This window comes from Tachyglossus aculeatus, chromosome X3 (genome assembly GCF_015852505.1).
Source record: "Tachyglossus aculeatus isolate mTacAcu1 chromosome X3, mTacAcu1.pri, whole genome shotgun sequence".
NCBI classification, from domain to species: domain Eukaryota; kingdom Metazoa; phylum Chordata; class Mammalia; order Monotremata; family Tachyglossidae; genus Tachyglossus; species Tachyglossus aculeatus.
This window is the reverse complement of record NC_052099.1, coordinates 15,937,325-15,955,177: the sequence shown is the minus strand read 5'-3', so window position 1 is coordinate 15,955,177 and position 17,853 is coordinate 15,937,325. Positions and strand designations below refer to the sequence as shown.

At 46.9% G+C, this 17,853-nt stretch overlaps 1 protein-coding gene across 1 annotated transcript; it reads left to right on the top strand.

Annotated features, from left to right (window-relative positions):
• Positions 1-530: 530 nt before the first annotated feature.
• Positions 531-17,361, top strand: LOC119948783 (vomeronasal type-2 receptor 26-like). Its single transcript, XM_038770278.1, is given in 11 exon segments — positions 531-602; positions 936-994; positions 8,708-8,941; positions 10,967-11,264; positions 12,810-13,036; positions 13,038-13,118; positions 13,722-13,845; positions 13,929-14,132; positions 15,888-16,015; positions 16,448-17,093; positions 17,095-17,361. Coding segments are annotated over 11 exon segments (2,340 nt in total).
• Positions 17,362-17,853: the final 492 nt, after the last annotated feature.

The window sequence follows — 17,853 nt, the reverse complement described above, 5'->3', positions numbered from 1 at the left end:
GGCTCAGGTTACCTTCCTCCATCTTCTGCATCTGCTCCCTTGGCCGAGTGGGCATATGCACGGTCTGGCTGGGGACCACCCCTCCCATTCCCCGACGTGGACATAGCATCCAAAGGGCAGGGTTATCGTCATTCAGTGCAACAAGGGTTCTGCCACCGCCTTCTATGTCCTGGGCCACATGGGACTCCTGGCCCCGGTCAGCCTCTCGGTCTCCTTTCTGGCCCAGAAGCTGCTAGACTGTGAGCCCGTTGTTGGGTAGGGATTGTCTCTATTTGTTGCTGTATTTTCCAAGCGCTTAGTACAGTGCTCTGCACACAGTAAGCGCTCAATTGATATGATTGAATGAATGAATAAATGAATGCCGAATAGAACACTATACTAAGCACTTGGTAGAGTACAATAAAACACAGTAGGTAGACATGTTCCCTGCCCACTTCAACAAGGCCAAGTTTAACATGTTCAGCATGCTGATGTTCTGCAGTGTCTGAGTCTCCTTCCTGCCGACCTACCTGAGAACCAAGGTCAGGGCCATGGTGGCCGTGGAGGTCTTCTCCATCCCGACCTCCAGCACCGGGCTCCTCGGCTGCATCTTCGGGCCCAAGGTCTAGGTGATCCTGCTGAGGCCGGACAGGAACACCAGGGGGTGGCTCCTAGGAGAGCAGGGAAATCCTTAAACGGGGCACGATCTGGAGAGACCCCCGGGGCAGTCTTGGGGAGGTGAGCACTCAAAGACGAGGGTTCGATTGCAGCCCCTCCCTACCAACATGCAATTCCGTGGACGCCCCCTAGAAGGCAACATTTCATCTGAGGTGATATCCTGCCTTGCCTCCCAAATCCTCCATGTTCCTTCCTTCCCCTCAGCCTCCGACCTCCCATCCATGATGGGTCACGAGGGCCTGAGCTCATTTTAGAAGAATGCCATTCTCCATCTCCAGAAGAAAGCCGAGGGTAGAACCTCCCGCAGGTGGAGGGAGAAAGAGGCAGACCCCTGCAGGTACATCCTGGGTCTCCGGGAGAGCCCTAGTTGAGTGGGATGAGGAATATCAATCCTGAGTTAGTCCCCACTCTGGACCTCTGATTCTGTCCCTTCCAGCTCGACCCTCTTCCCACCTCCCTCATCCAATCAATCAATCCTATTTATTAAGCACTACCAGTGTGCAGAACACTGTACTAAGCTCCTGGGAGAGTATGATGTAACTGTCTAATGGACACATTCCCTGGCCGCAATGAGGTTATAGTCTAGAGGGAGAGACAGACACTAATTTAAATAAATGAATTGTGGCTACATTCTTGAGTGCTTTATGTCCCTCTCCTTTGCACAACCCCCACCAACTACTACATCCTACAGCCCATTTCTCTCTGCTTTTGTTCTGGGTTCCCCACATCTGTCGGGCCCTTCCTTGATCAATCAATAGTAATAGTAATAATAATGGCATTTATTAAGCGCTTACTATGTGCAAAGCACTGTTCTAAGCGCTGGGGAGGTTACAAGGTGATCAACTGAAATGATTGAGCACTTACCATGTGCAAAGCACTGTACTAAGTGCTTGGGAGAGGACAGTACCACAGAGTTGGTAGTCAGTAAGTCAGTCAGTCACATGTATTTATTGAGGGCTCACTGTGTGCAAAGCATAGTACTAAGCGCTTGAGAGAGTATAAAATGACAATAAACAGATACATTCCCTGCCCACAGTGAGCATACAGTCCAGAGGAGGAGACAGATATTAATGTACATGAATAAATTGCAGATATTCATTTATTCATTCATTAATTCAATCGTATTTAATAATAATAATGGCATTTATTAAGTGCTTACTATGTGCAAAGCACTTTTCTAAGCGCTGGGGAGTTTACAAGGTGATCCGGTAGTCCCACAGGGTGCTCACATTCTGAATCCCCATTTTACAGATGAGGTAACTGAGGCACAGAGAAGTGAAGTGACTTTCCCAAAGTCACACAGCTGACAATTGGCAGAGCCAGGATTTGAACCCATAACCTCTGACTCCAAATCCCGTGCTCTTTCCACTGAGCCACACTCCCTTTCTTACTGAGTGCTTACTGTGTGCGGAGCACTATACTAAGTGCTTGAAAAGTACAATTCTGCAATAAAGAAAGACAAGTGCTGTGGTGCTGGGAAGGGGGATGAATACAGGGGCCAAATCAAGGTGACACAGAAAGGAGTCAGGAGTTAGGAAGAGAGAAGGAATAGAGGGCATAGGTAGGGAAGGCCTCTCAGAAGAGATGTGTCATCAGTAATGCTTTGAACGGGGGCGGGGGGAGAGTCATCGTCAGATATACTAATTATCGCATTTGTTCAGTGCTTAATCTGTGCAAAGCACTGTTCTAAGGGTTGGGGTAGATACAAGGTACTCAGGGTGTCCCACGTATGTCTCACAGACTTCATCCATAATTTACAGATGAGGTAATTGAGGGCCAGAGAAGTAAAGTAACTTGTCCAAAGTCACACAGCTGACAAGCGGCAGAGCTGGGATTAGAACCTGTTACCTCTGACTCCCATGCCCGGGCTCTTTCCACTAAACCACGCTGCTTCTCTAAGATATGAGGAGGGAAAGTGTTCCAGGCCTGAGGCAGGATGTGGGAGAGAGATTGGCTGCAATATAGGCGAGACTGATCTTAGTGTTAGAGGAGTGAAATGTGTGGGCGGGGCTTTAGTAGGAGAGAAGAGAGGTGAGGTAGGAGGGGGCAAGGTGATTGAGTGCTTTAAAGCCACTAGCATCACAAGTCATATCTACCTATCTCTATACATATCTCTATACATATTTAGATGGATTCTATCTATGTATTCAATCGTATTTATTTAGCGCTTACACATATGTACAAATATATACATACATACATACATATCTATATCTATAGCTACATATATATATATATATATATATATATATATCACTGTCACTATGTCACCAGCATATATCAGTATATGAAGGACAATGATATATATGTATATATACATGAATAGGTGTATATATGATTAGTGATATATGAGACAGTGAGCCCGTTGTTGGGTAGGGACCGTCTCTATATGTTGCCGACTTGTACTTCCCAAGCACTTACTACGGTGCTCTGCATACAGTAAGGGCTTAATAAATACGATTGAATGGATGAATAAATATATGTCATTGTCCTTCAGAGTCCAATAAGACACCACTGACAGCAGGAGTTTTTAATGATATTTGTGAAGTGTTTACTATATGCCAAAGTACTAAGCGCTGGGATGGGTACTAAACTCATCAGGTTGGACACCATCCATGTTCCGCATGGGGCTCACAGTCTTGACAGATGAGGTAATTGAGGCATAGAAAAGTGAAGTGATTTGCCCAAGGTCACACAGCAGACAGGTGGTAGAGCCGGGATTAGACTCCGACTCTCAGGCACGTGCTCTATCCATTAGGCCACACGTCTTCTCTACAGAGTCACGGAACCAATGAGACTGTTTGCCAAGGGTTTCAGAGCATTCCTCTGGACCTGAACTTGCCAGAGATGCCTCTCTCCCTCCACACCCCACCCCCACAACCCCAAACAATGTCCTGCTCTTAACTTTGCTGACCCAGAAATCACAGAAGGGATGAGACAGAGAATGAAAAATGTCTTAGCCGGGAGGATGCAGGTGCATATCCTGAAAGCAGCGATTCTTCTAGGAATGGGAGTTAGCTCTGCTCAGAGGAATGAACGTGGACTGAGGGAGGAAGGGAGGGGAGTGAGCAGAAACCAAGGGTGCCCACATGGCCAGTACCAAGGGGGACCCCTCCCCCCTTATTAAAGCCAGGGATTCTTGCATCAGGACTTGGCCAACTTTTAATTATGGCCCCCAGTGGCTGACCCCAAATCTATCTCCTCCACCAATCAGGAGGAGCCGCAAAATCCCAAGGTACAGAATTAATGCTGTTGTCAAGGAAAACTAGAAATTGTAGCCCTGAGGCCCGTCATCAGAAATGGGAAGCATCTCCCTGAACAAACATCATTACCGGTGCCAAGTCTCAGTTGGACCCTTGCCAAGCTGTGACAGTGAGAATCAGCGTGGCCTAGCAGAAAAAGCTCGGATCTGAGAGTCAGATGACCTGGGTTCTAATCCCTGCTCTGCCACTTGTCTACGGTGTGACTTTGGGTGAGTTGATTCACTTCTCTGTGCCTCAGTTATCTCATCTGTAACATGGGGATGCCATACCTTAATAAAATAATCCAAGTACTTTTCCTATCCCACCTTGATATGCGTATCAGCCTCCTTGATTTCTCTCTCCCATTCAATGCACATAATCAATCCATCACTAGATCCTGCTAGTTTATGACATGGCTAAAATCTGCCCTTTCCTCTCCATCTAATCGTCTACCATGCTAATCTAATCTAATCCGTGCTAATCTAATCATTTATCCTATCCTGACTTGATTATTGCACTGCAGAATGGCATAGTGGATGCCAGGAGACTAGGAGTCAGAAGGTCAAGGGTTCTAATCCTGGCTCCACGACATGTCTGCTGCATGGCCTTGGGCAAGTCACTTAATTTATCTGTACCACAGTTACCTCATCTGTAAAATGTGGACTAAGACTGTGAGCCCTATGTGGGACAGGGATTGTGTACAACCTAATCTGGTTGTATCTACTCCAGCACTTAGCACAGTGCCTGGAATGTAGCAAGCACTTAACAAGTATTATTAGTATCATTATTGCATCAGCCTCCTTGCTGACCTCCCTGCCTCCTGTCTCTTCCCACTTCAGCCTATACTTCACTCTGCTGCCTGGATCATTTTTCCACAAAAATGCTCAGGCCATGTTTTCCCCATTCCTCAAGAACATCCAGTGGTTGCCCATCCATCTCCGCATCACACAGAAACTCCTTACCATCTTGATCTAGCTTCCATCCCCACGAGCATTCAGTGGAACAAGACATTCACTCATCCCATGGCTCCTCACTTGGTGCAGGCATAGCAGGCATCCCACGCTCTGGGCAGAGGTGACACACAGTCGGCTGTTGCAAGTCTCGATCCACTGCTCAGAAGGTCAGAAGCTGCAGGTATTTATCTCCTGCACTCCTAGGCCATTCCAGCTGCTGGCTTCTGTCCTCCTCCATACCTAATTTGATTGGCATGGGTGGTCATGAGATAGCATTTGACCTTGAGATGGTGGGTACCCCGGGGTCACCTTGGAACACCTCCTCTAGGCTGTTGGCTCATTTTGTACAGGGAATGTGTCTGTTTTACTGTTATAGTGTACTCTCCCAAGTGTGTGCTCTGCACATAGTAAATGCTCAATAAATACGATTGATTGACTGGCTGACTGACTCCCCATTCTCCCTCCCCCTCAGACTGTGAGCTCCTTGTGGGATACGGGCCTTGTCCAACCTGACAAGCTTGTTTCTGGCCCAGTGCTTAGTAAAGTGCCTGATACATAATAAGCGCTTAACAGCGCTTAAAATCGTATATCATATTTAAAAAAAAAAATTACTGGGAATGCAAAACTCTCGGAAAAACAGGGGGTGGGGAGACTGGGAGTGGAACTGAAACGATTGATTCATAGATGAGGTAGGTTGAGGAAAGATGAAGAGAGCAATGAGTTCAGGAAGTAGGATCTCTCTCTACCTGGTCTCATAGTGCTGGCCCTGCAGGCACAAAGGGAGAGAGCAGTGTGGCCTACTGGCTAGAGCATAGGCCTGGGAGTCAGAAGATCTAGGTTCTAATCCTGGATCCACCCCGTCTTTTGTGTGACTTTGGGCAAGTCACATCACTTCCCTGTTCTTCAGTTTCCTCATCTGTAAAATGGAAGTTCAATGCTTGTTCTCCCTCCTAGTTAGAATGTGATTCCCATGTGGGACAGGGAGCGTGCCTGGCCTGATTAATTTCTATCTACTCCAAACTTGGAACAGTGCTTGACAAAGTAAGCACTGAACAAATATAATAATGATAAGTGTAATTAAGAAGCAGTGTGGCCTAATGTATACAGCATGGGCCTGGGAGTCAGAAGGACCAAGGTTTTATTACAGGCTCTGCCACTTGTCTGCTGTGTGACCTTGAAAGTCTCTTAACTTCTCTTGCCTCAGTTACCTCATCTGTAAAATGGGGATTAAGACTATGAGCCCCTTGAGGGGCAGGGACTGTGTCCAATCTGATTAACTTACCTCTACCCCAGAACTTAGTGCAGTGTGTGGCAGATGGTAAGCTTGTTACAAATACAAATGATAATGATGATGATAATAATAACAATGATTAATAATTATATTGAGTACAACCCATAACTCTACTCTGGGGAGTTCATTCCTAAAGTCGTTCCTATTCAGTGGACTCATTCTCATTGTCCCAAGTGCTTAGTACAGTGCTATGCACAGTAAGCACTCAATAAATATGATCAAATGAATGAATGTTCAACTGGAATACTATGGAGCAGGGCATGGTGGATACAGCATGGGCCTGGGAGTCAGAAGATCATGGGCTCTAATCCCAGCTCTGCCACTTGTCTGCTGCGTGACCTTCAGCAAGTCACTTCAATTCTCTGTGACTCAGTTACCTCATCAGTAAAATTTGGATTGAGCTCCACATGGTACAGGGACTGTGTCCAATTTGATTTTCTTGTATCAATCCCAGTACTTAGTATAGTGCCTGGCACATAGTGAGCACTTAACAAATACCATTCTTATTATCATTTTTATACCCAGCATGTCTGCTTAGAATGTGGAAGTCAAGAGGCTGGGTTTTACTCTCTGAGGAAAGGTTCTAGAGTGGACACAGGATAATGTCTGATACAGTCCCTGTCCCACGTGGAGCTCCCAGTCTGGGGAAGAAGAACAGATGTTTTATCCCCATTTTACAGATGAGGAAACTGAGGCCCAGAGAAGTGATGAGCCCAAGATCACACAACAGGCAAGCAGCACAGTTAATCAGTCAACCAGAGGATCTTCTCCTGCCTTCAAGACCTTCAAGACATCTCTACTTGGATGTCCTCCCATCACCTCAAACTTAACATGACCAAAACAGAGCTCCTTATCTTCCCACCCAAACCCTTTCCTCCCCCTGACTTTCCCATGACTGTAGATGGCACCACCACCCTTCCTGTCTCACAAGCCTGTAACCTTGGTATTATCCTGGACTGCTCTCTCTCATTCAACCCACATATTTAATCTATCACCAAATCTTGTCAGTCCCACCTCCACAACATCGCTAAAATCCTCCCTTTCCTCTCCATCCAATCTGCTGCCATGTTAATACTCATCCTATCCTACCTGGGTTACCGCATCAGCCTCCTTGCTGACCTACCAACCTCCTGTCTCTCCCCACTCTAGTCCATACTTCACTCTGTTTCCCAAATCATTTTTCTACAAAATAATAATATTAATAATAATAATAATGATATTTATTAAGCGCTTTACTATGTGCAAAGCACTGTTCTAAGCGCTGGGGCGTTTACAAGGTGATCAGGTTGTCCCACGTGGGGCTCACAGTCTTAATCCCCATTTTACAGATGAGGTAACTGAGGCACAGAGAAATTAAGTTACTTGCCCAGGGTCACACAGCTAAGTGGTGGAGCCGGGATTTGAACCAATGACCTCTGACTTCAAAGCCCGTGCTTTTTCCACTGAGCCACGCTGCTTCAAAATCATCCAGGGCAGGTCACATCCCTCCTCCAAAAATCTCCAGTGGTTGCCCATATACCTCCATGTCAAACAAAAACTCCTCATCCTTGACTTTAAAGCACTCCACCACCTTGCCTCGTCCTTCACTTCGTAACTTCACCTCACTTCTCTCCTACAACCCAGCCCACACACTCTGCTCCTTTGCCACTAACCTCCTTACTGTGTCTCGATCTCACCTGTCTCGCTGCTGACACCTAGCCCACGTCCTGCCTCTGGCCTGGAATGCCCTCCCTCCTCAAATCTGACAATTATTCTATGCCCTTCAAAGTCTTATTGAAGGCACTTCTCTTCCAAGACGCCTCCGCAGACTAAGCCCCACCTTTCCTCATCTCTTACTCCCTTCTGCATAGCCCTGACTTGTTCCCTTTTTTCTTGCCCCCTCTCAGCCCCACAGTACCTATGTACATATCTTTAATTTCATTTATTTATATTAATGTCTGTGTCCCCCTGTCTATATGGTAAGCTCATTGTGGGCAGAAAAAGTGTCTATTTATTGTGGTATTGTACTTTCCCAATTGCTTAGTACAGTGCTCTGCACACAGTAAGTGCTCAATAAATTCAATTGAATCAGTGAATAATAGAAGAATCAATGGCATTTATTGAACACTTACTGAGTGCAGAGCACTGTACTAAGCGCTCAGAAGAGTACAGTAAAACAGAGTTGGAAGACACGTTTCCAACATTTGTTTGTCAAGCTATTATGAGTATGCAGGTGCAACAAACAAGGCTGTTATTTCTCAGTGATTGTGATCAAACCCTCTCTGGGAACGACATGGGGGCCAGGAAAGGGGAGGAAGAGTATCAGGTCACTTAGACTACCGAAAACAAAGATCATCAGGTGGAACCAGTAACTCTTGCATCAGGCAAAACACCCCTATAAATATCCCCCTTCATCTACTCCCTCTGCCATCCTGGAGTGAGGACCATCTCCATCCAGGCACTGCACCACTGTGTGGAATGAATCATCAGGGGAGCCTGAAACACTGAACAGCGCTCTCATCTCAACCTGTCAGCCTCTGGATCAGCCTGTCCCTCCAGTGAGTAGTTTTCTCTTTGTGTTTTAGGGCTGTGGCCATGAGGCTTAGTCTTCTGTGGACCAGCCTATTCTCCCAGATCTGTGGTGTCCAGTGCAGAATGGTCAACCGCCCCTGCACCTTGGAGACAAATAATTCTAGAGGCTACTACCAGGATGGAGATGTGGTGATCGGAGGACTCCTCTCTCTTGATTTGATTCAGTGTCATTTAGATTTCCTCAATAACTTCATGGAACAGCCGCTTTTCTTTCCTGAGCACACAGAGTAAGTATTTGTGTTTCCTGGGGTGTAGGACGCACAGGAATGGAGGGGTATGTGGCCTCATTGGATGGGGGAGAATGGAAGGGAAGTGGGCAAAAGTGCTAGCTATTCATTTATTTATATTAATGTCTGTTTCCCCCACTAGATTGTGATCGTGTTGTAGGCAGGGAATGTGTCTGTTGTATCATTCTCTCCCAAGTGCTTAGTACAGTGCTGTGCACATAATAAATGTTCAATAAATACAGTCGAATGAATGAATGCTAGGCCACAGGCGGTATTGACATCTACAGGCAAAGATGGAGGAGCAGAGCATGAATGTAGCTCTTCAGGATGCTGAAATCAATCTATCAGTGGTGTTTACTGAGTGCTTACTGTGATCAGAGCACTGTATTAAGCACTTGAAAAAACACACTACAACAGAGTTGGTAGACACTTTTCCTTCAAACAAGGAGCTACTGTGTGCAGAGCAATGTACGAAACACTTGTGAGATTACAATATAACAGAGGTGGTAGACATGATCCCTCCCCTGAACCCTTAGTTCAGTGCTCTGCATACAGTATGCATTCAATAAATTCCACTGATTGATTGATTACCATGTTCAAAATACTGTACTAAGTGCTTCTGTAAGTACAATATCACAGAGTTGGCAGGTACATTCCCTGCTTTCAGGGAGAACTAGAGGACTCAAAGAGTCCAGATAATGTCTTCTGATCAGAAGATTTCTAAATTGTGAATTATCTCCTTCACGTTCTCTGCTCCTCTAGACTGCAACCTTGAGGACAGTACAGTGCTCTGCACACAGTAGGTGCTCAATGAGCATCACTGATTGAGATTAATCCATGGATCAGTATCTACTGCTGTTGTGTATTCAGTTGATCTTCCTCTTGCTGTTTTCCCTGATTGCGTTTCCTCCCAAGGTCACTTTTTGTACCAGACAACAACAATAACAATAACAATAATGGCATTTATTAAGCGCTTACTATGTGCAAACCACTGTTCTAAGCGCTGGGGAGGTAACAAGGTGATCAGGTTGTACCATAGGGGGCTCACAGTCAATCCCCATTTTACAGATGAGGTAACTGAGGCACAGAGAAGTTAAGTGACTTGCCCAAAGTCACACAGCTGACACTTGGCAAAGCCAGGATTCGAACCCATGACCTCTGTCGCCAAAGCCCAGGCTCTTTCCATTGAGCCACGCTGCTTCCCATGATCCCTAGACTGTTCACAGACCCTAGACAGCTCTCATAGCCTCTTCAATCAGGACTGTTGTATTGCCATTCCCAAGTTGTTAGGACAGTGCTCTACCAGCACATGGTAAATCCTCATTCAGTTATGGATCCGTGCTAGATTAGTTCACAGTTTCACTTCAGCATTCCCTACCAGAGATATAGGGAATGTTTTGACTCACTTCCCACCTTCCTCACAACGACTGGCGGCTTTCTCCTCTGTTCCTGTGCCACTGCCACTTGACAATTCAACACCCTTTGATTTTTTAATGCCATTTGCTAAGTGCTTATTATATGCCAGGCAGGGTTCTAAGCATTGAGGTAGATACAGGTTGGACATAGTCCCTGTCCCACACGGGGATCAAAGTCTTATTTCCAGTTCACAGTTGCAGGAACTGAGGCTCAGAGAAATGAAGTGACTAGTCTAGGGTCACACGGCAGGCAAGTGAAGGTGGCAGGATTAGAGAAGCAGCGTGGCTCAGTGGAAAGAGCACGGGCTGTGGAGTCAGAGGTCATGGGTTCAAATCCTGGCTCTGCCAATTGTCAGCTGTGTGACTTTGGCAAGTCAGTTAACTTCTCCGTGCCTCAGGTGCCTCATATGTAAAATGGGGATTAAGACTGTGAGCCCCCCGTGGAACAATCTGATCACCTTGTAACCTCCTCAGCGCTTAGAGCAGTGCATCGCATATAGTAAGCACTTAATAAATGCCATCATTAAACCAGGTCCTTCTGACTCCCAGGCCTGAGCTCTTTCCACCACACCCCAGTGTTTCTGTGCCTTCTCCCATCCTTCCCATTCAGATACTTCACCAAACATTACCAGCATCTCCTGGCCCTGGTGTTTGCTGTGGAAGAGATCAACAAGGACCCCAGTCTGTTACCCAATATTTCCCTGGGCTTCCACCTCTTCAACGTCCACTTCCTGGAGATGATCAGGGCTGAGAATTCCATGACTCTACTCTCGGGAAGAACTGTGATGGTTCCCAACTACAGCTGTGAGCAGGAGTGGGGGGACAAACTGCTGGCTGTCATAGGAGGGATGTCACCAGGTGTATCCAGGATTATATCCTGGGTGCTGGGCCTCTATAAACTCCCCCAGGTAAGGAATCCCGATGACAAAGGGCAGGCCAGCATTAGTTTGTTGTTGCTGTTGTTGCTGTTGTTGCTGTTGTTGTTGTTGTTGTTGTTGTTGTTGTTGTTGTTGTTGCTTTTAATGGTACTGGTTAAGGCTTACTATGTGCCGGGCACAGGTGGATACACAGTCCACTTTCCACATGGGGCTCAGAGTCTTAATCCCCATTTTACAGAAGAGGGAATGCAGAAAAGTGAAATTATTTGCACAAAGTCACACAGCAGACATGTGGCAGAGACTGGATTATAACCCAGGGCCTCTGATTCCCAGGCCCCTGTACTTTCCGCTAGGCCATGCTGTATGGCTCAGTTAGGAACTCCTTCCTCCCCACATCCTACTACAACACTTCCCACATTCAGATCTCTCCTAAAATCTCACCTCTTCCAACATTCCTTCTCAGGTTGATTTGCCAGCCCCCTGATTCACATCATCTACCCAGCCCACTCAAGCGGTTCTGAATGTATTTATAACCATTCTCAGCACTCATGGATGGATATAGCTGCACTGAATTATTTACTTGGAACATTTGAGTTGTACTTCTGCTTTTCCTCCATTGTTGCAGTGCAAGGGCAGGGAATGTGCCATTTTCTTGATAATTATGGTCCTAGTTAAGCGCTTACTGTGTATCAAGCACTGTTCAAGCACTGCGGAGTACACAAGATGATCAGGTGAAACACAGTTCCTGTCACTCATCAGGCTCCCTCCCAGTCTAAAAAGGAGGGAGAACAGGCATATATATATATGTGTGTGTGTGTGTGTGTGTGTGTGTGTGTGTGTGTGTGTGTGTGTGTGTATCAATAATTCTATTTATCTATTTTGATGGTATTGACATCTGTCTACTTGCCTTGTTTTGTTGTCTGTGTTTTGTTGTTTGTCTCCCCCTTCTAGACTGTGAGCCCGTTGTTGGGTAGGGACTGCCTCTATCTGTTGCCGTATTGTACTTTCTAAGCGCTTAGTACAATGCTGTGCACACAGTAAGCGCTCAATAAATGCGATTGAATAAGTGAATGAATGAATAGGTACTGGATCCCCAGCTTACATAAGGGGAAGTGAAGTGACTTCCCAAGCTCGCTTTGCAGACAAGTGGCAGAGCTGGAAATAGAACCCAGGTCCTCTAGCTCCTAGGCACACGATCTTTCCACTAGGCCATGCAGCTCCTCTTTCCAAGTGCCTAATACAATGCATCCCACCAAGGATTCCCCTTTTTCTGATTCCCCACACCAGATGGGAAATTCCAGACAAGGAGATGTTGAGGGAGCCAAAGTCAATGAAAAGGACTTGTGTCTGAGCAGAAGAAGAAAGGCAGACCCCTTCTAGACTGTAAGTTCCTTGATTGCAGGGAGACTGTCAACCACTGTTATGCTGTACCCTCCCAAGTGCTTAGGACAGGGCTCTAAGCCTAGCAAGTGCTCAGTAAGTACCATGGATTGATTGATCGATTTGGGAACACGGAATGATGATATCTATATCCTCTCAATAGTCCCCTCTTCCCCTACTCTGTCTCCCATGTAGATCTGCTATGGCCATGATGACCCCATTCTCAGAGATAAGGCCCAGTTCCCATCTGTCTATCAGATCTCTGAGCATTCCCCAGATCTGCCCTCAGGGATGATACGTCTCATGAAACATTTTCACTGGTTCTGGGTCGGCCTCCTGGTCACGAATGACATTCGTGGGGAGATGTTCGCTACTGTCCTAACAGAGGAGATGGCCAACAATGGCATCTGTGTGACTTATATTGAAAAAATTCCTGAATGCTTTACCAAAAATATATACAGCTTTGACTTCCACTACAAACAAATTATTACATCGTCAGCAAATGTGATCGCTGCCTATGGAGATAGATACTCTTTACTGTCATTTATTTTTAATCTGCATAACTTTCCTGCTCTTGGTAAGGTTTGGGTCACCACATCTGATTGGGATTTTACAACAAATTCCTATATCAGAAATAACACCTATTTCCAAGGCTCCCTGTCATTTTCAGTCCATAGGAAGGAGATTCCGGGTTTCTGGGATTTTGAACGGACCCTGAACCCTCGGAAATATCCACAGAACATGCTTCTGCCATCATTCTGGCGGTGGGCCTTTGACCGTCCACTCGTAGAAGATCCGGAAAGACTTGATTCCTTGGGACTGTGTGACAAAAATGGTACGTTGGAGAGCAGGCCCTTGGGCTTCTGGGACATGAACATGTCTCCCCAAAGTTACAGCATATACCGTGCTGTGTATGCCATAGCTCGCACCCTCCACCAAGAAATCTGGGCTGTGAAGGACATGGAGACATCGGGAGATGGACCAAGTCAGGTCCCTCGTCCATGGCAGGTAATTCTCCACTCTTTCTATCCACTAGGTCTCGCTGCTTCTTCGGTGACTTGAGTTGCTCTTATCTCCCTTTCCCTCCAGCTCCACTCGTCCCTGAAGAATGCTCGGATCCACACTGGTGCAGGTGAGCAGGTCCATTTGGATGACCGCATCTGGGCGACCAGTACCTTTTGACATCCTGAACTATCAGATTTTACAGAACGGCACCAAAGTCTACAACAAAGTGGGAGAATTCATGCCCCTGGCCCCAGCTGGACAAGATTTCACAATTAGGAGAGGATGACGTGGGACCCGTGATTTTCTCAGGTAAAGAAAGATGGGGAGCAGGAGGAAGAGAAGGAAGAGGAGGAAGAGGAGGATAGGGGGAAAAACTGCATCCCACGACAAACGATATCCCGAGCCTTCTTCTTTGCGGTCATTTCTGCCGTGTTGGCCGCAACTGTTACCGTGGTCATGGCTTTCGGGGCCACTGGGCCAGGGAGCAGAATGAGGCCGTGGTTGGGTCCCAAGGCACGTCTCTCCCTCCATCACCTCCATCACCTGTATGGTCTGGCTGGGAACCTCCACCCCGTTTCCCAACTTGGATGGGGCATCCGAGGCCAGGGTTACCACTGTCCAGTGCAACAAGGGCTCTGCCACCACCTTCTACTGTATTCTAGGCTACTTAGGGCTCCTGGCCCTGGTCTGCCTCACGGTGAACTTCCCGGCCAGGAACCTGCTGAACAGTTTCAACAAGGCCAATACGTGCTGGTGTCCACCATGCCTTCAGTCCCACAGTCCTCCTGTCCACATCAATAATTAATTAAAATGTATGTCTCCTCTCTGGCCTGGAGGATCTTAGTGGGCAGGGAACATGTCTACCTACTCTGTTTTAATGCATCCTTCCAAGTGTTTAGTACAGTGTTCTGTACTCAGTAAGCGCTCAATAAACGCCTTCGATTAATTGATTGATTTAGGAGGGATTATTGGTTGAGATCTCAGTTTGTTATCTTGGACCAGAAGCCAGTAGGGCTGTACAAATGGATGAAATGAAATGATGAAACTCCTTCCCAATGACTTTAAAGCACTCAATCAGCTCTCACCCTCCTACCTAGAGAAGCAGCGTGGCTTAGTGGAATGAGCACGGGCTCATGGGTCTAGTCAGAGGTCATGGGTTCTAACCCCTGCTCTGCCACTTGTCATCTGTGTAACTTTGGGCAAGTCACTTCACTTCTCTGTGCCTCAGTTACCATGGGGATTAAGACGGTGAGCCCCAGGTGGGACAACCTGAAACCCTGTATCTACCCCAGTGCTTAGAACAGTGCTTGGCACATAGTAAGTACTTAACAAATGCCATCATTATTATTATTATTACCTCACCTCACTGATCTCCTACTACAGCCCAGCCTGGACACTTCACTCCTCTAGCCCTCAGCTTACTCATTGTGTCTCAATCTGGTCTATCTCACCACCAACCCCTATCCCATATCCTTACTCTGTCCTGGAACTCCCTCTGCTCGATATACACCAGTTCACCACTCTCGCCACCTTCAAAGTCTTATTAAGGTCACATTTCCTCCAAGAGGTCTTCCCTGATTAAGCCCTCTATTCCCCAGCCCCCTCTTCCTTCTGCATCATCTATGTACTTGAATCTGTGTCCCCTGGGCCTCTGGTATTCACCCCACAGCACTTAGGTACATGCCTACACATCATATATTATGAATTATTATGATGAATATTATGAATTATTTCCTTATATTAATGCCTGTCTTCCCCTTTAGGCTGTAAACTAGGAATTTGGCCCAGGAATTCATTCACTCATTCATTCATTCATTCAGTCGTATTTATTGAGCTCTTACTGTATGCAGAGCACTGTACTAAGAACTTGGAAAGTACAATTCAGCAATAAAAAGAAAATAATTACCGCTCACACCAGGCTTACAGTCTAGAAGGGAATGTGTGTATCAACTCTGCTGTATTGTACTCTCCCGTGAGCTTAATGCATAGCTCTGCACACAGTAAGTGCTCAATAAATACCATCGATTGATTGATTACTCTCCCAATTGCTTAGTAAAGTGCTCTGCGTACAGTGAACTCCCAGTAAATACCATTGATGATCAAGACTGTTCTGAGCCCTGATTGTACTCACTGTCTCCTGCCCTTCTGAAGGGAGTAAAACGTTGTCCTGAGATTTCTACATCATTTCCTGTCTTCTCCCATGCCCCTGATTCCCAAGGAGGAAAGCCTTAATGCCCTGCCCGTTTCCCTTTTCCACTCTTCGCATAGACCCTCGACTCCGTGTGTAGTGAGAGCTGCCGGCCGGGGTTCAGGAAAACAGCTAGGGAAGGGAAAGCCTCCTGTTGCTATGACTGCGTGCCCTGTGCCAAGAGAAAGATGAGCAATCAGACCGGTAGGTGTCTGCCGACCATCATGCTTCTTTGCCCACGATGAGCTTCGAGTATATAGGTGGAGACAGACATTGATCGACCTATCAGTTGTATTTATTTATGTTGCCAACTTATGTGGCCAGCTTGTACTTCCCAAGTGCTTAGTACAGTGCTCTGCACACAGTAAGCGCTCAATAAATGCGATTGAATGAATGAATTTATTGGAGCACTTCCTTTGTGGACGTGTAGAGCACTGTACTAAGTGTTTGTTACAGTACCATACAGCAGAGTTGGAAGACACGTTCCAATCACTTGAAAGCAGCTTCTCCATTTATCTGATTTTCCTGGTTGCTCTTCTATGTATTTTTTTGCAACTGTATCATGAGCGCCCCTTATCCTGGGACTGGAATGTCACGCCTTGACCCAAATGAGGTGTGAAATTCCATTTATTCCTTTCAGATATGGATCTGAATGGATCATCAAGTGCCCCCAAGATGAATTTCCAAATCCTCAAAGAGATCAGTGTATCCCAAAAGCTGTGGTCTTCCTTTCCTACGAGGAACCTTTGGGAATGGTTCTGGTGTCCTTAGCCCTCTGTTTCTCTCTGCTCACCGCTCTGGTTTTGGGAGTCTTTATCCATCATCGAGATACCCCCATAGTGAAAGCTAACAACCGCAGTCTCAATTACACCCTCCTCATGGCCCTCCTGCTCTGCTTCCTGTCCTCCTTGACCTTCATTGGCCAACCCAGCCAATCCACCTGCATCCTGCGACAGATGGCCTTCGGAGTCATCTTCTCTGTTGCCATTTCTGCCGTGTTGGCCAAGACGGTCACCGTGGTCCTGGCTTTCAGGGCCATCGGGCCGGGAAGCAGAATGAGGACTTGGCTGGGACCCAGGGCGCCTTCCTCCATCGTCTGCATCTGCTCCCTCGTCCAAGTCGTCATCTGTATGGTCTGGCTGGGGACCTCCCCGCCGTTCCCCGCTGCAGATCTGGCGTCCGAGGCCGGGGTCATCGTCATCCAGTGCAACGAGGGCTCCTCCACCGCCTTCTATTGCGTCCTGGGCTACATGGGGCTCCTAGCCCTGGTCAGCCTCACAGTGGCCTTTTCTGGCCCGGAAGCTGCCGGACAGTTTCAATGAGGCCAAGTTCATCACGTTCAGCATGCTGGTGTACTGCAGTGTCTGGGTCTCCTTCCTGCCCACCTACCTGAGCACCAAGGGCAAAGCCATGGTGGCCGTGGAGGTCTTCTCCATCCTGACCTCCAGCACCGGACTCATTGGCTGCATCTTTGGCCCCAAGGTCTACGTGATCATGCTGAGGCCAGACAGGAACACCAAACGGCAGCTACTGGGGAGACAGGAGAATCATTAAATAGGGCAAAGTCATCATCATCATCATCATCAATCGTATTTATTGAGCGCTTACTGTGTGTAAAGCACTGTACTAAGCGCTTGGGAAGTACAAGTTGGCAACATATAGAGACAGTCCCTACCCAACAGTGGGCTCACAGTCTAAAAGGGGGAGACAGAGAACAAAACCAAACATACTAACAAAATAAAATAAATAGAATAGATATGGACAAGTAAAATAAATAAATAAAAAGAGTAATAAATATGTACAAACATATATACATATATACAGGTGCTGTGGGGAAGGGAAGGAGGTAAGATGGGGGGATGGAGAGGGGGACGAGGGGGAGAGGCAAGACCACCAGGGCCAGGCTTGGGTAGGTGGACACTCGAAGGTGAGAGTTCGCATACAGCCCCTCTCCACTGACACATGACGTGACGGGCATCCCCCAAAGGGCACTGTTTTGTGTGAGGTTATTTCCAGTAACGGCTCCCAATCTCGTCTTGTTCCTTC